The 16,851-nt window shown below is 36.2% G+C and overlaps 2 protein-coding genes and 1 pseudogene across 4 annotated transcripts; 2 read left to right on the top strand and 1 right to left on the bottom strand.

Annotated features, from left to right (window-relative positions):
- Positions 1-285: 285 nt before the first annotated feature.
- LOC110663932 (probable dolichyl pyrophosphate Glc1Man9GlcNAc2 alpha-1,3-glucosyltransferase) lies at positions 286-5,301 on the top strand (annotated as a pseudogene).
- A 2,259-nt stretch (positions 5,302-7,560) lies between these two features.
- LOC110663933 (probable serine/threonine-protein kinase PBL19) lies at positions 7,561-10,096 on the top strand. Its single transcript, XM_021823429.2, has 5 exons — positions 7,561-7,684; positions 8,049-8,424; positions 8,512-8,772; positions 8,980-9,102; positions 9,309-10,096. The coding sequence occupies exons 2-5, from the start codon at positions 8,074-8,076 to the stop codon at positions 9,858-9,860; spliced, it is 1,287 nt and encodes a 428-aa protein (XP_021679121.1). The 5' UTR covers positions 7,561-7,684; positions 8,049-8,073; the 3' UTR covers positions 9,861-10,096.
- A 94-nt stretch (positions 10,097-10,190) lies between these two features.
- On the bottom strand, positions 10,191-15,623 carry LOC110663930 (pentatricopeptide repeat-containing protein At1g09900). 3 transcript variants are annotated; one of them, XM_058152265.1, is made up of 3 exons: positions 11,507-15,623; positions 10,880-10,934; positions 10,191-10,719 (listed from the first exon to the last, which is right to left on the bottom strand). In XM_058152265.1, the coding sequence occupies exon 1, from the start codon at positions 14,805-14,807 to the stop codon at positions 12,060-12,062; it is 2,748 nt and encodes a 915-aa protein (XP_058008248.1). In that variant the 5' UTR covers positions 14,808-15,623; the 3' UTR covers positions 10,191-10,719; positions 10,880-10,934; positions 11,507-12,059. The 3 variants fall into 3 exon arrangements, with proteins under 3 accessions (XP_058008248.1, XP_058008247.1, XP_058008246.1); XM_058152264.1 differs by having other exon boundaries at positions 10,191-10,654; XM_058152263.1 differs by having other exon boundaries at positions 10,191-10,934.
- Between the last annotated feature and the right edge of the window lie 1,228 nt (positions 15,624-16,851).

Raw genomic sequence — 16,851 nt, 5'->3', positions numbered from 1 at the left:
CTTAATTGTTATACTATTAAATAAATATTAAAAATTATATAAATTAGCTTAAAAATATATAAATTATATATTTTTAATAATTTTTATTTAAAATCATAAAAGAATATAAATATATTCAAATAGTAAAAAATCTATTAAAATGAAAATAAACTATTAAAAATAATTTCGATTGAATATTAATATAATAAATTTAGTTTTTCTGTCTTTAAAATAATCTAATCAAATTAAATAATATAAATAAAAAATTAAAAATATATGGGACAATCCTCCAAAAATTCTGCTTTCAAATGATATGCCCAGCCCTTTTGCAATTGCCAAAACCCTGCCCACCAAAAAATGAACAGGCCCTAAACCCATGTCTGCTCTCTCTTTGTCGTTCTTCTTCTTCTTCTTCGATGTTCTCTCTCTGCGACTCTGCCTCCCTCTTCGATCTTCAATCAACTATTCACTCGTTTTTGTGTCGTGAATCGCTGCTAGCTAGTTGCTCTCCATTCTCCATCACTTGTGACTCGCCACCACCGGCCCCGAGATTGAAGACTGAAATTGCTGCATTTTGACTATCTGTTCTCAACTGTAAGTCTCTTCCTCTCTGGTTGATTACTGTATTTAGCTGAATTAGAGAAGGATTAAGGCGCATGGCTGCTGATCAATCGCTTCTCTTTATTTTCAAGAATTTATTTTCTCGTGAATTTCTTTTTAGTCAGGATGAACTTTGGAATAGAAAGAGTAATGCTTGATCAAATACTATTTCTCATTCATTGAATGCAGCAATCTCATTTTATTGTGTCTTCATGTATTTGCGAAAATAAATTTTTGTCATGTTGATTTACTTTAGAAATTCAATAGGGTGATTTTGTAGCAAGTGGTCATATTGTAAGTGGTTGTGGTGATCCGATTTAAACAGATTTTTAGATAAGCAGCCTAACGATAATAATTGTCCAACACTGATAAAACAATGACGTCATCTTCACCTCCTCTATCCAAAAGTCCGCTAGATAAACGACTCGTTTTCCGTCATATATATCCCCTTCTCCTCCTTCTCACGCGTTTTAAAGATTGATTATTGAGATTTTTCTAATTTCCTTAATAAAAATTTATAAGAGAAGCAGCACCATCTGCAATTTTTTTCCCTATACTGGTAGAATCCAATTTCTCTCAAGTATGTCTCGTTGCTTTGCTAACTGAATCTTCTCTGTTATCTGCCATCAATTCCATCCCTTGTGAAATTTATGTGGTGCTGATCTCTATTTATTTTATCTTTTCAAATGTTTTGTTTTTGTTTGAGACTTTAGCCCTGTCCTCTGTTTGCTTGCGCTGAATGTATGACCATATCATTCACATGGATATAGGCAATTTCACCCTTAGCTATATTATTACCCCAAAAAAAAAAGTAATAAAGAAGGAAACTAAAGATAACTGGTGCGTACTTTACCCATTTCAGATGTTTATTATTTTTTACAAGAATTTTGAATGCAAATCAATATATTATGTTTATTTTGTGTTCTTTTCCTTTCATTGTAACCAAACAATGTATTGCTTTTTGTAATCTTCATCTTTTTTTTTTTTTGGTTCATTTAGTATCACTTGTTGATGCAGACTCAGAAGGCATTGTTGAAGCAGTTGAAAAGTTTCATACACTTCTGCCATCCAGTGTACTAATTTTCTGGATACATTGGTTTTGACGTTGATAACATTGACAAGCAGTTATTGGATTCACATATTGATACATAGGCTAGTTATTGGATTGTCCCTGTGTGCATTTTCTTTCTTAGCTAATCAGCTTCAACCATGGAAGGCCAGAAATTCCAAATGCATGAGAGATCCATCAACTCACAGCAGCTTTTATGGTTCTTTGGCATAGCAGCATGCATAAAGCTCCTACTGATCCCATCATGCCACAGCACAGACTTTCAGGACCATAGACATTGGCTCGCTTTAACCCACTCACTCCCTCTCCCTTAGTGGTACTTTGACGAGACAAGCCTATGGACTCTTGATTACCCTCCATTCTTTGCCTATTAGGAATGCATTCTCTCTTTCTTTGCCCATTTGATTGACACCCGAATAGTTGACAACACGGTAGTCTATTTCCAAAGGATCAGCGTGATTGTCTCAGATTTGTGTCTTTTATATGGGGTTTATGGATTGAGTCATTGACTAAGAATTTGGAGTCTAGAAAGGGAACATTAATTTGGATATTGGTGGTTTGGTCCCCAGGCCTTATTGTGGTCGACTATATGCATTTCCAGGACAATGAGTTTTTGCTAGGGCTATTGATGTTGTCCATTTCCTACTTGCATGAAGGGAAGGATTTGATGGGTGGCTTCTTTTTTGTGGTTTTATTATGTTTTAAACACTTGTTTGCTGTGGCTGCACCAGTTTATTTTGTGTACTGTTGAGGCATTATTGCTGGAAAGGTTTTTTAAGTTGTTTTGTGTGGCTTACAGCTACGGGGCTTGTTGTTGTTGTGGTTTTTGCTGCTGCATATGGTCCATTTTTTGTACCATGGGCAGGTAATTCTTCTCTCCTATGATTTAACTTCTTGTAAAAATTCAAGTCAATGTGACGTTTAATTGCCATATTATACAATTGTGTCCAACTAATCACATCATGCTGTTTTATTTTTCTTTCCTAGCTATGATTTTAACTTTTTCAAATGTCAGTTTAATATGGGGACTGTAACAGATATAATAAAATCATTTTTTTCATAAGTTCCATCTAGCCGCCTGTAATTTTGCCTAGTTTCAGTATACCTTGACTTAGTCTGTAAGAAATTTGTATGCTTACTATTTTTAAAATTTTTTATCATACAGGTGTACTTGTTTTATACCTTTTCATTGGACTGGGTGATTTTGGAGTTTTTGATATCACATTTGTTAATTATTTTCTGGTTCTTTTCCTCAAATGTTTTGAACAATATTGACTTCTTACGAGTCTCTTTAGTTGCCCAGCATGTAACTTTGTTGAGCAATCTGTCACAAGGATGGATTTGGGAACCTTTGTCAAAATCCCCAGAATGTTTTGGGCTAGTACAAAGCAAAGGATTTCTAAGCAGGCTACTTATCTATCATTTAAGATAGAGTTTTATGCATACAGCCCTATGTTAGGCTACACCAATCTGTTCTCATGGAGCACATGCTCATACCCATGAATAGTTCCATGTGTTATTAAGATGAGGCTAGCTGCTCATGCTGATCTCCAGTCCTAGAGATTTTACAGCTTTGACAATTTGCATATTTTGTGAAAACAAAGGTTTGCTAGACTGAATCTGTATAGCTGATATGTTCATGACAATTCTCTTTTTATGGAAATGTACTCTCTCTCTCTCTCTCTCTCTCTCTCTCTCTCACACACACACACACACACACACAAACACGCAGGCATGCACGCACACACACTCACGTGTTGTTTTAGATGTAGCATTGCTTCCTGATTTCCTATGCATAATTAATTTTCTGCAAATACAAAATGATCTTTGTTTGTGCTTTGCAGATACACATCTAATGTTCTTGCTGATGCAATTTGATGACTAACAGCTAAGTCATTAGGATCTCTTGTACTACATTTGCATGGTGCATTCATTATATAATTTGCACTTTGCAGATACAACAAGTTATCAGCCGCATGTTTCCTTTTGGCAGGGGACTTTGCCATGCATACTGGGCCCCAAATTTTTGGGTATTTTATATTATATCAGATAAAGGGTTAGATATCTTGCTCAGAAAACTTGGATTGAACGTCCAAGCACCAGCAGCATCATTTACTGGTGGCTTGGTAGGGGATTCACTGCCTTTTGCGGTATTACCTAAAGTACTTTTAATATGTTCAACATGCTGTTTCTCCTTTTTTGGTCATTCATATATCAGCCCAAGTCCCACTGCAGCTGCTGTGTTCAAAATGGTCTTGATTGATTTTGAACAATATGACCTACTGATGAGGGAGAGGCATTTATGTTCACATCTTTGATCATCTGAGCAATGCCTATTGGACAGATGGTCCTATTGAACTTGATTGATTACTGAACTGATGGGATTCATTTATGGAATTAGTAGCTGAAATTGACTCTAATGATGTTTAATTTGTCGTTCTCTAATTTGATTCTCAAAGCATTGGAAAGACATAACATTATATCTCAAAATTAATCAAATGGCAGATCAACCACATGACAACCTTCATCATGGTCTTGCTTGCCTTATCTCTTTGCCTTTTTAAGGCTTGGAAGAGTCCCCAACCATGGTTGGTTGCAAGATGGGTTGCTTATGCTTATACATGTAGCTTTTTATTTGGGTGGCATATTCATGAAAAGGCATCACTCCACTTTGTCATCCCTTTTGCTCTTGTTGCAGTGCACAGTTTGGAAGATGCAAGGCATTACTTCTTGCTGGCTCTAGGTATGTTAGCTCATGCCAAAATTGTATCTGTTGAAGGATAATAGGGAGTTTCTGTGATGACTATTGAATTTTTACCAGCCAGACCTATGTTTCAGTGCTAAGGTTTATATATGTTTTACCATTCCCTTTCTTTTCATCTAGGCATCAATATATTTTCCGAACAAGCACATTGTTTCTCATGTAATGAGCATCTTGTTTGAGATGAGAACTCACCCCCAACCCCAAAATATCACACTTGCTAGCATTGGTGCATTACTTCAATGCTCAGCCAACATGGAAAGGAATTAAGAAGGCCAGCATGAAATTCTTATACAATTTATACTCTTTTTTTTTTTTAAGGTTTTGGGGGTGGGGAGATGATTAGGCTTTCATCACCAGTTCTATAAACTGATGTTGGATATTTATATGCAGTTTTATGCTTTTCACTATTTCCACTTCTATATGAGGTTCAGGAATATCCTATGAAAGTGCTGTTATTGCTATTACATTCCATTCTAATATGGCACTGCTTTTCTGCACAAATCAACAAGGATGCAGCAGCTAAAGTGACAGTATCAGCAAAGAGAGATGAACAATTGGGTTCACTGAGATCTTCAAGTGGCACTGATGAAAAAGAAAGAATCCTTATTGGGTGGGTTGGTAAATGTTACCTACTCGGTCTTTTGGCTGTTGAAATATGGGGGGCAGTTTTTGCATCCTCACCTCTTTGGTGATGAGCTTCCCTTTGTACCCATTTTGCTTCTTTCTATATATTGCGCACTGGGAATGATTTACTCATGGATATGGCAGTTGGAATGTCTCATGATATCCACCTGATTTTTAATCCCTGTGAGTGATGTTTGTATAGTATCTGAGAACACATCTCAAGCACCTTTTCTTTTTGGCTGAAATCCTCAAACAATTTTTATAATTTCGTCTACAGAACTTTCGTCGCGCAAAGCGCATCTTGAACTTGATTCAGGTTGGCTTTCAGAATTAGTGTTGTACAGTGTGGTTGATATAGCCATCTTCTGCCTTTGTTTAATAGGGAAGAAAGCGAGAAACTTATAACTGAAAGTCATCTGCACCGAAAGTCATCTGCCAATCACTGAACCATTGGCTCATGACTTGCAATTTTAGTGATAAAGGAAATAAAAGATTATGAATTGGGTGCATGGGGATATGTCCCTGTTTCATGTCTTTCCATTTTTATTGGACTATTGAAACCATTGAATGGAGCTGGTGAACCTTTTTCTTTTTTTTTTTTGAAGGAAAATTAAGGTGGAGGTTAAACCTCGGTTGCTGGGATTCAAAACTTTTTGCACTAAAACGATAACCAGTACCAGTTGAATAAAGCTGTGACTTCCTGTGACGCGTGAAAATTGTAGTAAATGCTGTTTTTAACCGCGAAATGTATCCAACAACTGAATTGAATTGAATATTGATATTTTCCCTCAAACTGAAATTTAATGCTTCCGTTGACTTTTGGGTTGGTTCATAAATTTTGGTCAACAGAATAACTACCTGTATATATGCTAATGCCCCGAGAGCTGAGGTTGAGAAAATGAGTGGAGAGAAGACATGACGAACTGGCTGAGAGTGCGATTGTAGGACGGTGAAGAGGAATGAGGGTGAAAGGGAGAGAGAGAGAGAGAGAGAGAGAGAGGAAGGAAATAGAAGAGGAATTTAAAAATGCGCTCCATTTGTCGTTTGGAGTTGGGGTTGTCAGTTTTAAAAAATGTATTTTTATATATAAGTTTAATGTTGAATAACTTTTAATATTTTCTGATTAATATATATTTAAGAAAATATATTTTTCAACAATAATTTCAATTCTAAAAGAAGGAGGCCGAGAGCTATGAGAAGTGAGAACTGAGAAAAAAAAAATTAAGAATTTTAGTATACCGTCAGTTTTATTATTTTAATTTTTTCTCACAACAATCAAATTAAATTAAAATAATTAAGATGTTCACACTATTTTATTGTAATAGATGATTTAGAAAAAAAAAATCATTTTATTTGTTATTTTAAAACATAAGAAAGTCTTAAATTCTTTTTCTAATTTAACCCTTATATATTATCATTCTTAATATATTTATCTCTTCTTATCACTTTTTTACATTCTAATTTCAATAATATTATAAGAGTATTTTAGTCAATTATTTTTTTAATCTTTATATAAAAATCTTAAAAAGTTATTAAAATGAAATGGAGGGAGTATTAATCAAATTGAATCATTTAAGTCAAATACCCATTTAATTTAACTCGTTTGCTGGCCAAGAAAATCCATACTTTAAATCTGATCATGGTCAATTTTCTTTTTTAAAGCATCGTCATGGTCAATTGTTTATAAGAAAGAAATGAGAAAAATTATATTGCAATTGTCAAGGATTTTGACGGCTCTTGCCTTAAATCTTGACTTAACCGAAGAGCCAAAGCTGCGCCTAATCGACCATTTTATTGATTCAAATCAAAAGCTGGCCCATTGTGCTGGTAAAACTGCCAAAAACCCAACCACACCAATTGGTATTATCTATACTGATTTATAGAATCCCAAGCAAATCGAGGACTCTCTCTTGGGCATAGAGCCTGATCCATTTTCTAATGGCAATTCGCGGGGAAATAGGTTCCTTTGATATCTTAACATTATTCGCGGACTAAATACCAAACCCCCATGGATTTCTACCTCCTTTTTTTTTTATTTCCTCTTTTATACTTATTTCAACTGGCATGTCAGATTAATTATTGAGTCATATTAAATTACTCTCTCCAAAATCTAAATTGGCCTCTTTTTTTAATGAAGTTATCCCAAATCTAAGAGGAGAAACACCGATGTGTTAAAAAAAAAAACTAAATTAGAAGAGATAATTAGGTATATGGAGAGCACAAGAATTTAGGTTATTTTTTTAATTTACAAATGTGAATCTTTTATAAATTATACAAAACGTATTTTATGTTTATATAAGCTATATATAAGAGATGAATCTCTTGTATATTTGACGTCAGATCCTGGAATATTAAAACGGGGTGAAATTTGTCAATTCCCTGCGTATAAATCAGGACAAGTTAAGCCTAAGCATCTCCAAGTACCCTGGGCCCTGGTGCCCTGTTTTCACTTTTTAATGGGGTTGCCAACAGTCAACAGGACCAATAGCATTTACTTCATTTTAAAACCCTTCGGCTTCTGACTCCTGAGTTTTGAGTATTTAAATCGGAAAGTTGAATGAAACTATTCCCCAAAGTCTCCTTACAAGCAAATTGATGGAAATCTCTCTTCCAAATTCCAACCCCACCAACTCTATCCTTATTATTAGGTAATTCATTCATTTGATCAACATATCTGTGTTTTGCACTTTTTTTATTCTATAATAATATAATATAACTTGTTTTGTCAACCAATTTCTTCCATTATATATTTTTTTCTTTTTTCTCATCTGGGGTTGCTTCATTTTCATCCTTTGTTTATCAAATATTCATCTGAGTTTTCTCAGGCTTCTTGCTTTTCTATCAAAAAAAATACCCTTCTTAATCATATTCCTAGTTGTGTTGTCCCGTTTCTCTGTCTATTCAGCTTTCTTCCTTAACAATAATAATCTTCAACCCTTGCCTAACTTAGTTTCCAATTTGTTATTTGGTTCCCCTGTTTTGATCTCTCCGCTATTTTAAATCCTGAAAAAGCTCCAGCCATTGAGATTATTGTAAAATGATGTGTTTTCAATACTTCAAAGACAAAACCAGAAGCAGGCAACAAAGGTCAGCACCAGAGTTGAAAGAGCAATCAAAATCTGACTATTCGGGGACACAAAGGATCTCAAAATCTTCATGCTTAGAAACTACACCGCGTGGTATACCCGAATTATATGAGGAAAAGGCTCACAACCTGCGTGTCTTCTCTTTTTCAGAGCTCAGACATGCTACCCATGATTTCAACAGACTACTAAAGATTGGGGAAGGTGGATTTGGGAGTGTCTACAAAGGCTCAATCAAGCCTGCTGACGGGAACGGTGACCCTATTGTCGTTGCAATTAAGAAGCTCGACAATGATGGTTTGCAGGTTTGAGTTCTAAACGTGTTACAATAAATAAATTTAGGATTTGAGCAAAAATATTTATTTGCAGACTGTTTCTGATATTCATAACAGGGTCATAAACAATGGGTAGCAGAAGTTCAATTTCTGGGTGTGGTGGAGCATCCAAATCTTGTCAAACTCTTTGGATATTGTGCAGCGGACGGAGAAAGAGGAATCCAGAGACTACTTGTATATGAGTTTATGCCAAACAAAAGCTTGGACGATCATCTTTTCAATAGAGCATACCCTGCACTTCCTTGGAAAACAAGATTGCAAATAATACTTGGAGCAGCTCAAGGATTGGCTTACCTACATGATGGCTTAGAAATTCAGGTTTTCTTTTACAACATTGCTATCAACCTTCTCTCGTTTTCTTTTTGTGTGTCATGTGCGATATTGCGTTGAGACCAATATCGCTTCATCTGTATCTGCATGTTCTGTCCAGGATTCAAGTTTATGCCTCAGCTGCTAACTCCATTCTCCAACACCCCCAACAACCCCCCGCGTCCCCCTCTTTCTAATTTGTCATTACTCGTGTAGGTTATATATCGAGATTTTAAATGCTCCAATGTTTTATTGGACGAGAATTTTAAACCGAAGCTTTCAGACTTTGGGCTTGCTAGGGAGGGGCCAGTGGCTGGACGAACGCATGTTTCAACAGCTGTAAGTTTTTTTTTTTAGCACTTAACATGAGCATTCATCGCCTGCAAGAATGCCTACTATTGTTGGACTCCAGCAAATTGTTATCTCCACACACACACGCGCACACACAAACCCATTTTGACAGCACCACACTTAAAAGCAATTTTATGGGTGTCCATGAACCACTTGCTTAACATTATACAATAGAACTTGGTTTTTATGACCAGGTAATGGGAACATATGGATATGCTGCTCCGGATTACATAGAGACAGGGCATCTCACGACTAAAAGTGACGTATGGAGCTTTGGAGTGGTACTATATGAGATTATTACTGGCAGGCGGTCCTTGGAAAGAAACCGCCCAAGGGTGGAGCAGAAGTTGCTGGAATGGGTTAAGCAGTTCCCTTCCGATAGTAAAAAGTTTAGGTTGATTATTGATACTCGACTTGAAAACCAGTATTCTATAGCAACAGCTCGTAAGATTGCCAAGTTGGCAGACGCCTGTTTGCTGAAGAGTGCAAAGGATAGACCAAAGATGAGTCAGGTGGTAGAGTCTTTGAACCAAATAATCCAGGATTCAGATGAAGAAGCAAACATTTCTCAGGAAAGTTTTGAATCCTCGGAAATCGATTCCTCTGAATCCAGTAAGAAGCCAAATCAACTGGAGGCCACTGAGTCTTGGAAAAGAAGGATGACTCACCTGGCTAAACTTGGTGAGCACGTGGAGGGCGCAAGTAGAAGAAGATTTATGATCATGCAGAGAGCCAAAGTGCCCTGAAAGATTTTCCATTTGTAGATTGCATAGCACTTTACTGGTATAATCTAATGGATTAATTCATTGGGAGCTAATCGGTTGGTTAGATAGGAGGGGGTATGATTGTGCCATTTGTACTGAATATGATGGCAATTTCTTTTTGTATAGAGGCCCCTTCTGTAGACGAGCAATTTAATCTTTGCTTTCTGCTTAGGCTCTGTATAAGATGCTTGATCATTAGACTATTGATCCAATGGCCTCTCCAAACTCCAGTGGATTCTTATATATATATATATATATATATATATATATCCTCCATTGAAAAAAAAAAGTATATAGACTTGTGGAGTAAAATCGCAGAAAATATTACTTCGTATTATCTAAAATTATAAAGCAGATGGCAAGCTATCAAACAATAAATTCTTCACCTGCAGTGAAGTTTCATTGCAATTTTTTAGGCATAAAAGTAAATCATATATTTTCAGGGAAAAACAACACATTTCTATTCTCTTGTATTGATGTTACCGTCCAAAATACAAAGCCAACTCTTCTAAGCTCCTGGAATACCCTTTCCTTAATAAAAAGGATGCCAAAACTTTCAGCTATCGGACCACCCCTAAAACATTTGCTGTTTTAGGTGAAACCTTGGAGTCGGATTTGTCCTCAGAAAACAATTTTGTTGTCGCATCACAAGTCTTTAGTTTCTCGCATCACAAAACGCCAAAGATCTCTGTCAGTCTTGAATTTGCACTTTACAGGTATAGGTAACTTCTTCAATTGCAAATATCATCTGACGCCACCAAGCGGCAACTGGGCAACTGAACAACGATCAAGTATATTGTGTTAGTTACGAACACTTACGTGACTGTTTCATGTCATTTACCTGGCACCAATCATCATGTTTCTTATATCATAATAAGGATTATGATGGAGCAGGGAACATTGAAGAACCAGCAGTTAAAGAGCAATAACACTGCAGGAGATCAACTACACTGTAGCTAAATCATGCAAAGCCATCTCATTCCAGGAATAAGAAAACATACTCGTGAAGACGCTTTTCTTGATGGAGAGCCAAGGCATGTAACAGTTGCAAGCCATCTGTGAATGGTAAGAAATACATGAGAAGGCTCGCCATCATCATAAAAGAACTCATAAAAATAAAATCATTAAGCCCATCTCTTTACACCTTGACAGTCAACGTCTCTCTTTCTCTCTCTCTCACAAAAAATTTCACTCCAGGCATTGAGGGCTACAAAGGACCATTTTAAACTTCATATTCAGAAAAGCTGAGGGCATGTTTCGCTGGAAGCCTTAACTCTCTCTCTCTCTCTCTCTCTCTCTCTCTCTCTCTCTAGATAAAGAATGGGTTTTTCATACAAAATAACAAGACAGAGTCAGACTCACAATTGATAATCAAGATAATTTTAAGCCATAAGTCTCTTAAATTTTTAAACCATTACAGTAAGTTGCTTAAAAATCTAAATCCTCCACCAACTCACACCACTTCAATGACAAATTTACTTATTAATCACGCCCTAAAACATAAATGATAATCATGAAGCAGAAGAACAAAACAAAAGCAAAATCCTTAATTCAAATGGAATCTGTATCTCAGGAAGACAAAAAATGCGCACAAACAGAGATAGAGAGAGAGAGAGCTACTACATTACCTCCAAGTAGAGTCTTCCAGTGATAAAGTGCACCACCATAACACCAGGCACTAGCCCAGAAATGAACTAGAGCCCATCATTTATCGGATAATTTATGGCTCCATACCAACAAATGCATGCTTGTATTTCCTCCGAAAGAAATTCAAATGTTATTGCTAATTCTCATTGTTGACAAATAGCATGGGTGAGTCTGGTCATCCCACCATAGACATTATAAACACCATATAATAACCAACAGAAATCAAGTTGTAGAAGTTTATCCAGAAGACTTGATGATGGTCATGTATACTCCTGTCCCTTTGCTCCATCTATGCCAAATCATCCATTAACTCTTGCCTTGCTTATACATTATGACAGACTCCGCCCACCTTTCTGTCTCCTTCTAGTGCTATTCAAGTATGCTGACCAGTATCCACTAATACCATCTTAACCAAAGCACTCAACTTTCCATCACGACCAGTGGGAAAATAAATCCATTGCCACAAAATGTTGCAAAAGATCCTTGCAAACCATAAGAACTAAAGTCCTGGAAACTTATCTGCAAATCAAAATTTCAGGATCCACTAAAACCATTTTCAATCAGTTTATGTGGATCCAAACTTGTCTTCCTGTTAGGTGTACTTCTACGAAAATAGTCATATGTAATATACATAAGGGAGTCCAGAAACAGGCTCTTTGCAGAGGTTGCTCTTAATAGTTCTACTTTGTTTTGCAACTTAAGGTAGGCTTTATCCATAATTTTATACGAAACTTTGTCGAAAGCAAAGGAGATCTCGCTTAACTTCTGACCCCAAATTAAAGTTTTCTCAGGCATCCCTTGCTTGCAAAAGTGAGACAGTAGTAAATTGGTTGTAACAACATTTGGAACAAAAGCCATCTTAAGCAATTTCGCAGTTAAAATCATAGCACGATCCAGTATGTCAGTACAAACAATATTCATCATGGTGTTGTATGTTACCGTGTCTGGGACAACACCCACTGAAATAAGGTCATCCAGTATCATCACAGCCTTACTTGTTTTTCGAGTACTATAAAGTCCATGAATACATATATTATAGGTGGTGATATCTGGGCCCCATCCACTAGCATACATTTTATTCAAAAACTCATCCGCACCAACCATGTCAAATGCTTTACAGTACCCACCAATCAATGTGTTATAAGTGACAATATCAGGGGTTAGCCCAATACGATGCATGTCTGCAAAGACTTCAATTGCAGACTTCATTCTGCCCTCTTTACAAAATCCATTAATGATGATATTGATTGTAAAAATATCAGGAAGCAGACCCTTTTGCCTCATCTCCCTCTCCAGCTTCAATGCTTCATGAAGCTTACCACAGTTGCAAAATCCATGGATCAACGAGTTATATGCATAATTGTTAGCCACAAACCCTTTCCTTGACATATCTAAAAATACGTCATATGCCTCCTCCACTAGACCAGCTTTGGAAAGGCCATCAATAAATGCTGAGATGGCAACAGCATCAGGATATATCCCCCTGGCTTCCATCTCATACCACAGACTATGTGCCGCAATAATATCCCCCGCCTTGAAGTACCCATCCAAAAGCACTGTAAAAGCCACTTTATTTATGGGAAAGCATTTCTCTATCATCTTATACAAGAGTTCCCGTGCTTCTTGCAGTCTCCCATTCTTGGATAAACCCAGAAGCAAAGAACTGCAAGTTGAAGATGAGGGAACTAGACCAAACATAACCATGACTTTATATGCTTTATTGGCATTCTCTTCTAATCCTGCCTGGCTATAAGCTGCAATTACTGAATTAAAAGCAATTACACTTAGAGGTATTCCTTTCTCAAGCATATCCTCTAAAAATTCCATGGCCTCATCCAACCGACCAGCCCAACACAACCCCGCAACAGAAATATCATATAATGAACAATCTGGAACCAAACCTCGAACTGATAAATCCCTCAACAACCTGAGACTATCCTCTTCTCTCCCATACTTGCAATGCCCTGCAAACAATATATTAAAAGTTGTGCCATCAGGAGCTATACCCCTGTTCCTCATTTCTTCATACAGGATGTTTGCTTGACCAACGTCCCTTGCCTTAACATATCCATTCATTAGAGTGTTATACATTCCAACATTTGGAGAAACACCCACCTCTTGGATCTCGTCAAAAATCTTCCTTGCTTCCTTCACATTTCCCTGTTTGCAGAATGCGTTTATTACAGTGTTGAATGTAATTAAGCTCGGTTTACAACCATTCTTAATCATCAAATGCACCAACCCAAGAGCATCTGAAGTCCTTCCACTCATACAATAAGCACTAATCAAAATGTTATATGTATAAACATCTGGTTCACAACTAAACTTTTGCATAACATATAACAAACTCTCACCAATCCTGGCATATCCTTTTCGACAAAAAGAAAGAATCATTACATTGAAATTACTATTGCAAGGGCGAGGACCTTCACGAATCATGCCCCTCAAAAGCTTCCAAACACTACCATAATCACCCACTCTAAGCAACAACCTGAAAAGAATTGTTATTGCTGACAAACTTGGCCTCACGTCCACCTCCCTCATCCTACCCACAATATCAAGTGCCTCGTAAACCATCTGCACATTCAAAAAACCCCGCATAAGAGTATTGAGGACTGAGAAATCCGACTCATATTCATAGTGATTGGCCCACATAAACTCCACCAACTCTGTACTCCTGCTAGCCCCGATTCTCACAATAACCCAAGAAATTACATCTTGTGCGAGGAGCTGAAGATTCTCGGCAGCCAAGACATGCGCGGCGATGCAACATGACTTAACTGTAGTATCGGAGTCGTTTTGAAATGCGAATTTGAAAAATGCAAATGCAGAATGACGGGATTTGAATAGTTTCATGATATTCACTAGCAAATAAGGGCAAAATTTAAGGGAAAATCCCTTCAAAATGTATCCTTTCCGTTGTTTGATTAGTTTAGATAATCCGACAACTATTAATCGACGGTCATTCGAATTTAAAGAGCTCAAATAATCATAATTGGGAAAATTAAAAGGAGAAAACTGATAAAAAAAATCGAAGGTTTTAAAATTGGACGAGTGAGAGGAATAAGAATTGGATGGAGAGAAATGAAGGTTTAGGGTTTTAGGGACGTAAATGACATTGAAAAGGGAAAAAGCCTGTGAGTGGGTAAGGAAATGGAAAGAATATTGTACCTTGAGGGAATTACCCAGACGGAACACTTTAGCAGACATCCGGCGCCGCTGGAGAGTGGCTGAAGAATTTTGCGTTTGGAGGGAAGAGTCAGCAGCGGCGCATTGTCGCATGAAGAGAGAGCTGTAGATGGTGGCAAGGGATTGGACCAGAGTGATTTATTGGGCCGCCCACAAATGCGTAACCCAAACTTGGAAATTTCTATCTTGCAGAGAGAGAGAGCATGATCCCAGCATGTCACAAAGTGAATTAATACACCCAATCAATAAATATATAACATATTATACTAAATTATTATTCACACCATTAAAACTAAAATTGCTCTGTTAAAAGACCTAACAAAATAGATATTAGATCCGCGTTTTCTCTCAACTTTTCTATCTAGAGTTCTCTGCACAATTCTAATTTCCAAAGGAAGTCTGCCTCTTGATCGTCGATCCTTCCCTTACCTCCTTAGATCTGTATTTTTTTTTTTTTCTTAACTGTTTTGTTTTAATTGTTTTGCTTTACTTTAGTCTCCTTTTATGGAGAGTTAGTAACCCTCCATCAAATGCGGCTTTTGTTGCATGGTTATGGGGAAGCTCTGCATGTTGGTCCTTGGACCTTCATGTTGCTGGTCGAAGACCATTAACGCAGTTTTCCCTACTGCTTGTTGTTATATTTTAGTGAATGGTTATAAGGGATCTCCTTGCTTTGGCTGGTAGCTCAAATATCCATCTAGTGCTTACTTGGGTGGTTGCCAATTGTGAATCTGTCAAGCCTCTCTTGGCTCATCAGCATTCTATGATCCATATCTATTTGTGTTGGCTTTAAGTCTGGTTTCCAAGACTATTTGTGACCTGAAGCTGATATAGTTTGAGATCTCTACATAGTTGTTACATTTTCTATGTTTCAGTGGAGCTTTCTCTATTAAGAGCTTAGTTGGAGGAAATTTTTTGAGATAAAGGACGAGTTTTTAAAATATCATATTTGTTTAGAAGAAAAGTTTCTTAAAGAACATAAAGTCTTTAAAGATTTCAAAATATCTTAAACCCTCATTTTTTTCAACTTATTAAATTGGTAAGTTTGGAGTTTGGAGACATGGCTACCTTATCTTTCGTTATTTTATTTTATAAAACCTTTCCTCACTCTGTCAAAACAAACTCTGTAAACGACCTTAAGTGGCTGTCTTTGCGATAGCTGGATAGAAAATCCTAGTAAGGCGACGAGTGCTCCTTCTTTTTGCCGGGTTTGATGTATTCAGGTTTGCTTACCCTATATGTTTAAGGTTTTTAGTGAGGGCATGATTTTAGAAGGGCATGAGTTTTAGTGTTTTAGTTAGACTATCTAAGTATAGGGCCTTTATAATTGGTTTGAATCATATATTTCACTCTTTATAAATGAAATATGCTTATTTCAATAAAACAAAAATTGCTCTACTAAATCAAAAATTCCTTTATAATACTAGCAGTTACCTTTTGTCTTCCCTCATTCAACACATCATTTTCTAACTCACTTTATGAAATGATCTGATGATGCTTATAGCATAGCACACCAAAATCATTATTAGTTCATGTATTGATTAGATCAGTCCATTATAAATTTAAGATACAAAATGTTTAATAAGACACATCTATTAAATACTTGAATCCCACGTCTTTATATTTAGAAAATTCATCATTTATTATTTATATTTTTTTCTTAATTTTTTTTTAACATATTAAGCTTCTGTTGATTTTTATAAGATATATGCTAATATTTATAATTTTTAATAATTTACATGACACTTTTGGAAAATTATTAAATAAAATAAAAGTGAGGAACTTCTATATCAACTTGCAATTGCAAAGCATTCTCTTTGAAGCCTGATGCGAACGTTGTTTAGATGTTTTTAGAGCTTTGTTGAACCTCTCGGTTATTTTTATGGGTTTTAATTGCTCTTACAGAGCCACTTAATACAACAAATGAAAATAAATACCTAATTATTGAAAAAAAAAAAGTATAAATGATTAACCTTTAATTTTTGTATACACTTCAGCATAAGCTATAAGCAAACTTGCACTCATTTATGTTAAACCTTTTGAACATCTTTCAAAAAAAGAAAGACCCTTTTAAACATCTCTTTATGTATGCAAAGCAATTGAAGGCAAAATCATATTTTTTTTTCCTTTTATTTAT

The sequence above is a fragment of the Hevea brasiliensis genome, chromosome 9 (genome assembly GCF_030052815.1).
Source record: "Hevea brasiliensis isolate MT/VB/25A 57/8 chromosome 9, ASM3005281v1, whole genome shotgun sequence".
NCBI classification, from domain to species: Eukaryota; Viridiplantae; Streptophyta; class Magnoliopsida; order Malpighiales; family Euphorbiaceae; genus Hevea; species Hevea brasiliensis.
The sequence above is the reverse complement of the archived record's forward strand: the minus strand, read 5'-3'. Positions and strand labels throughout refer to the sequence as shown.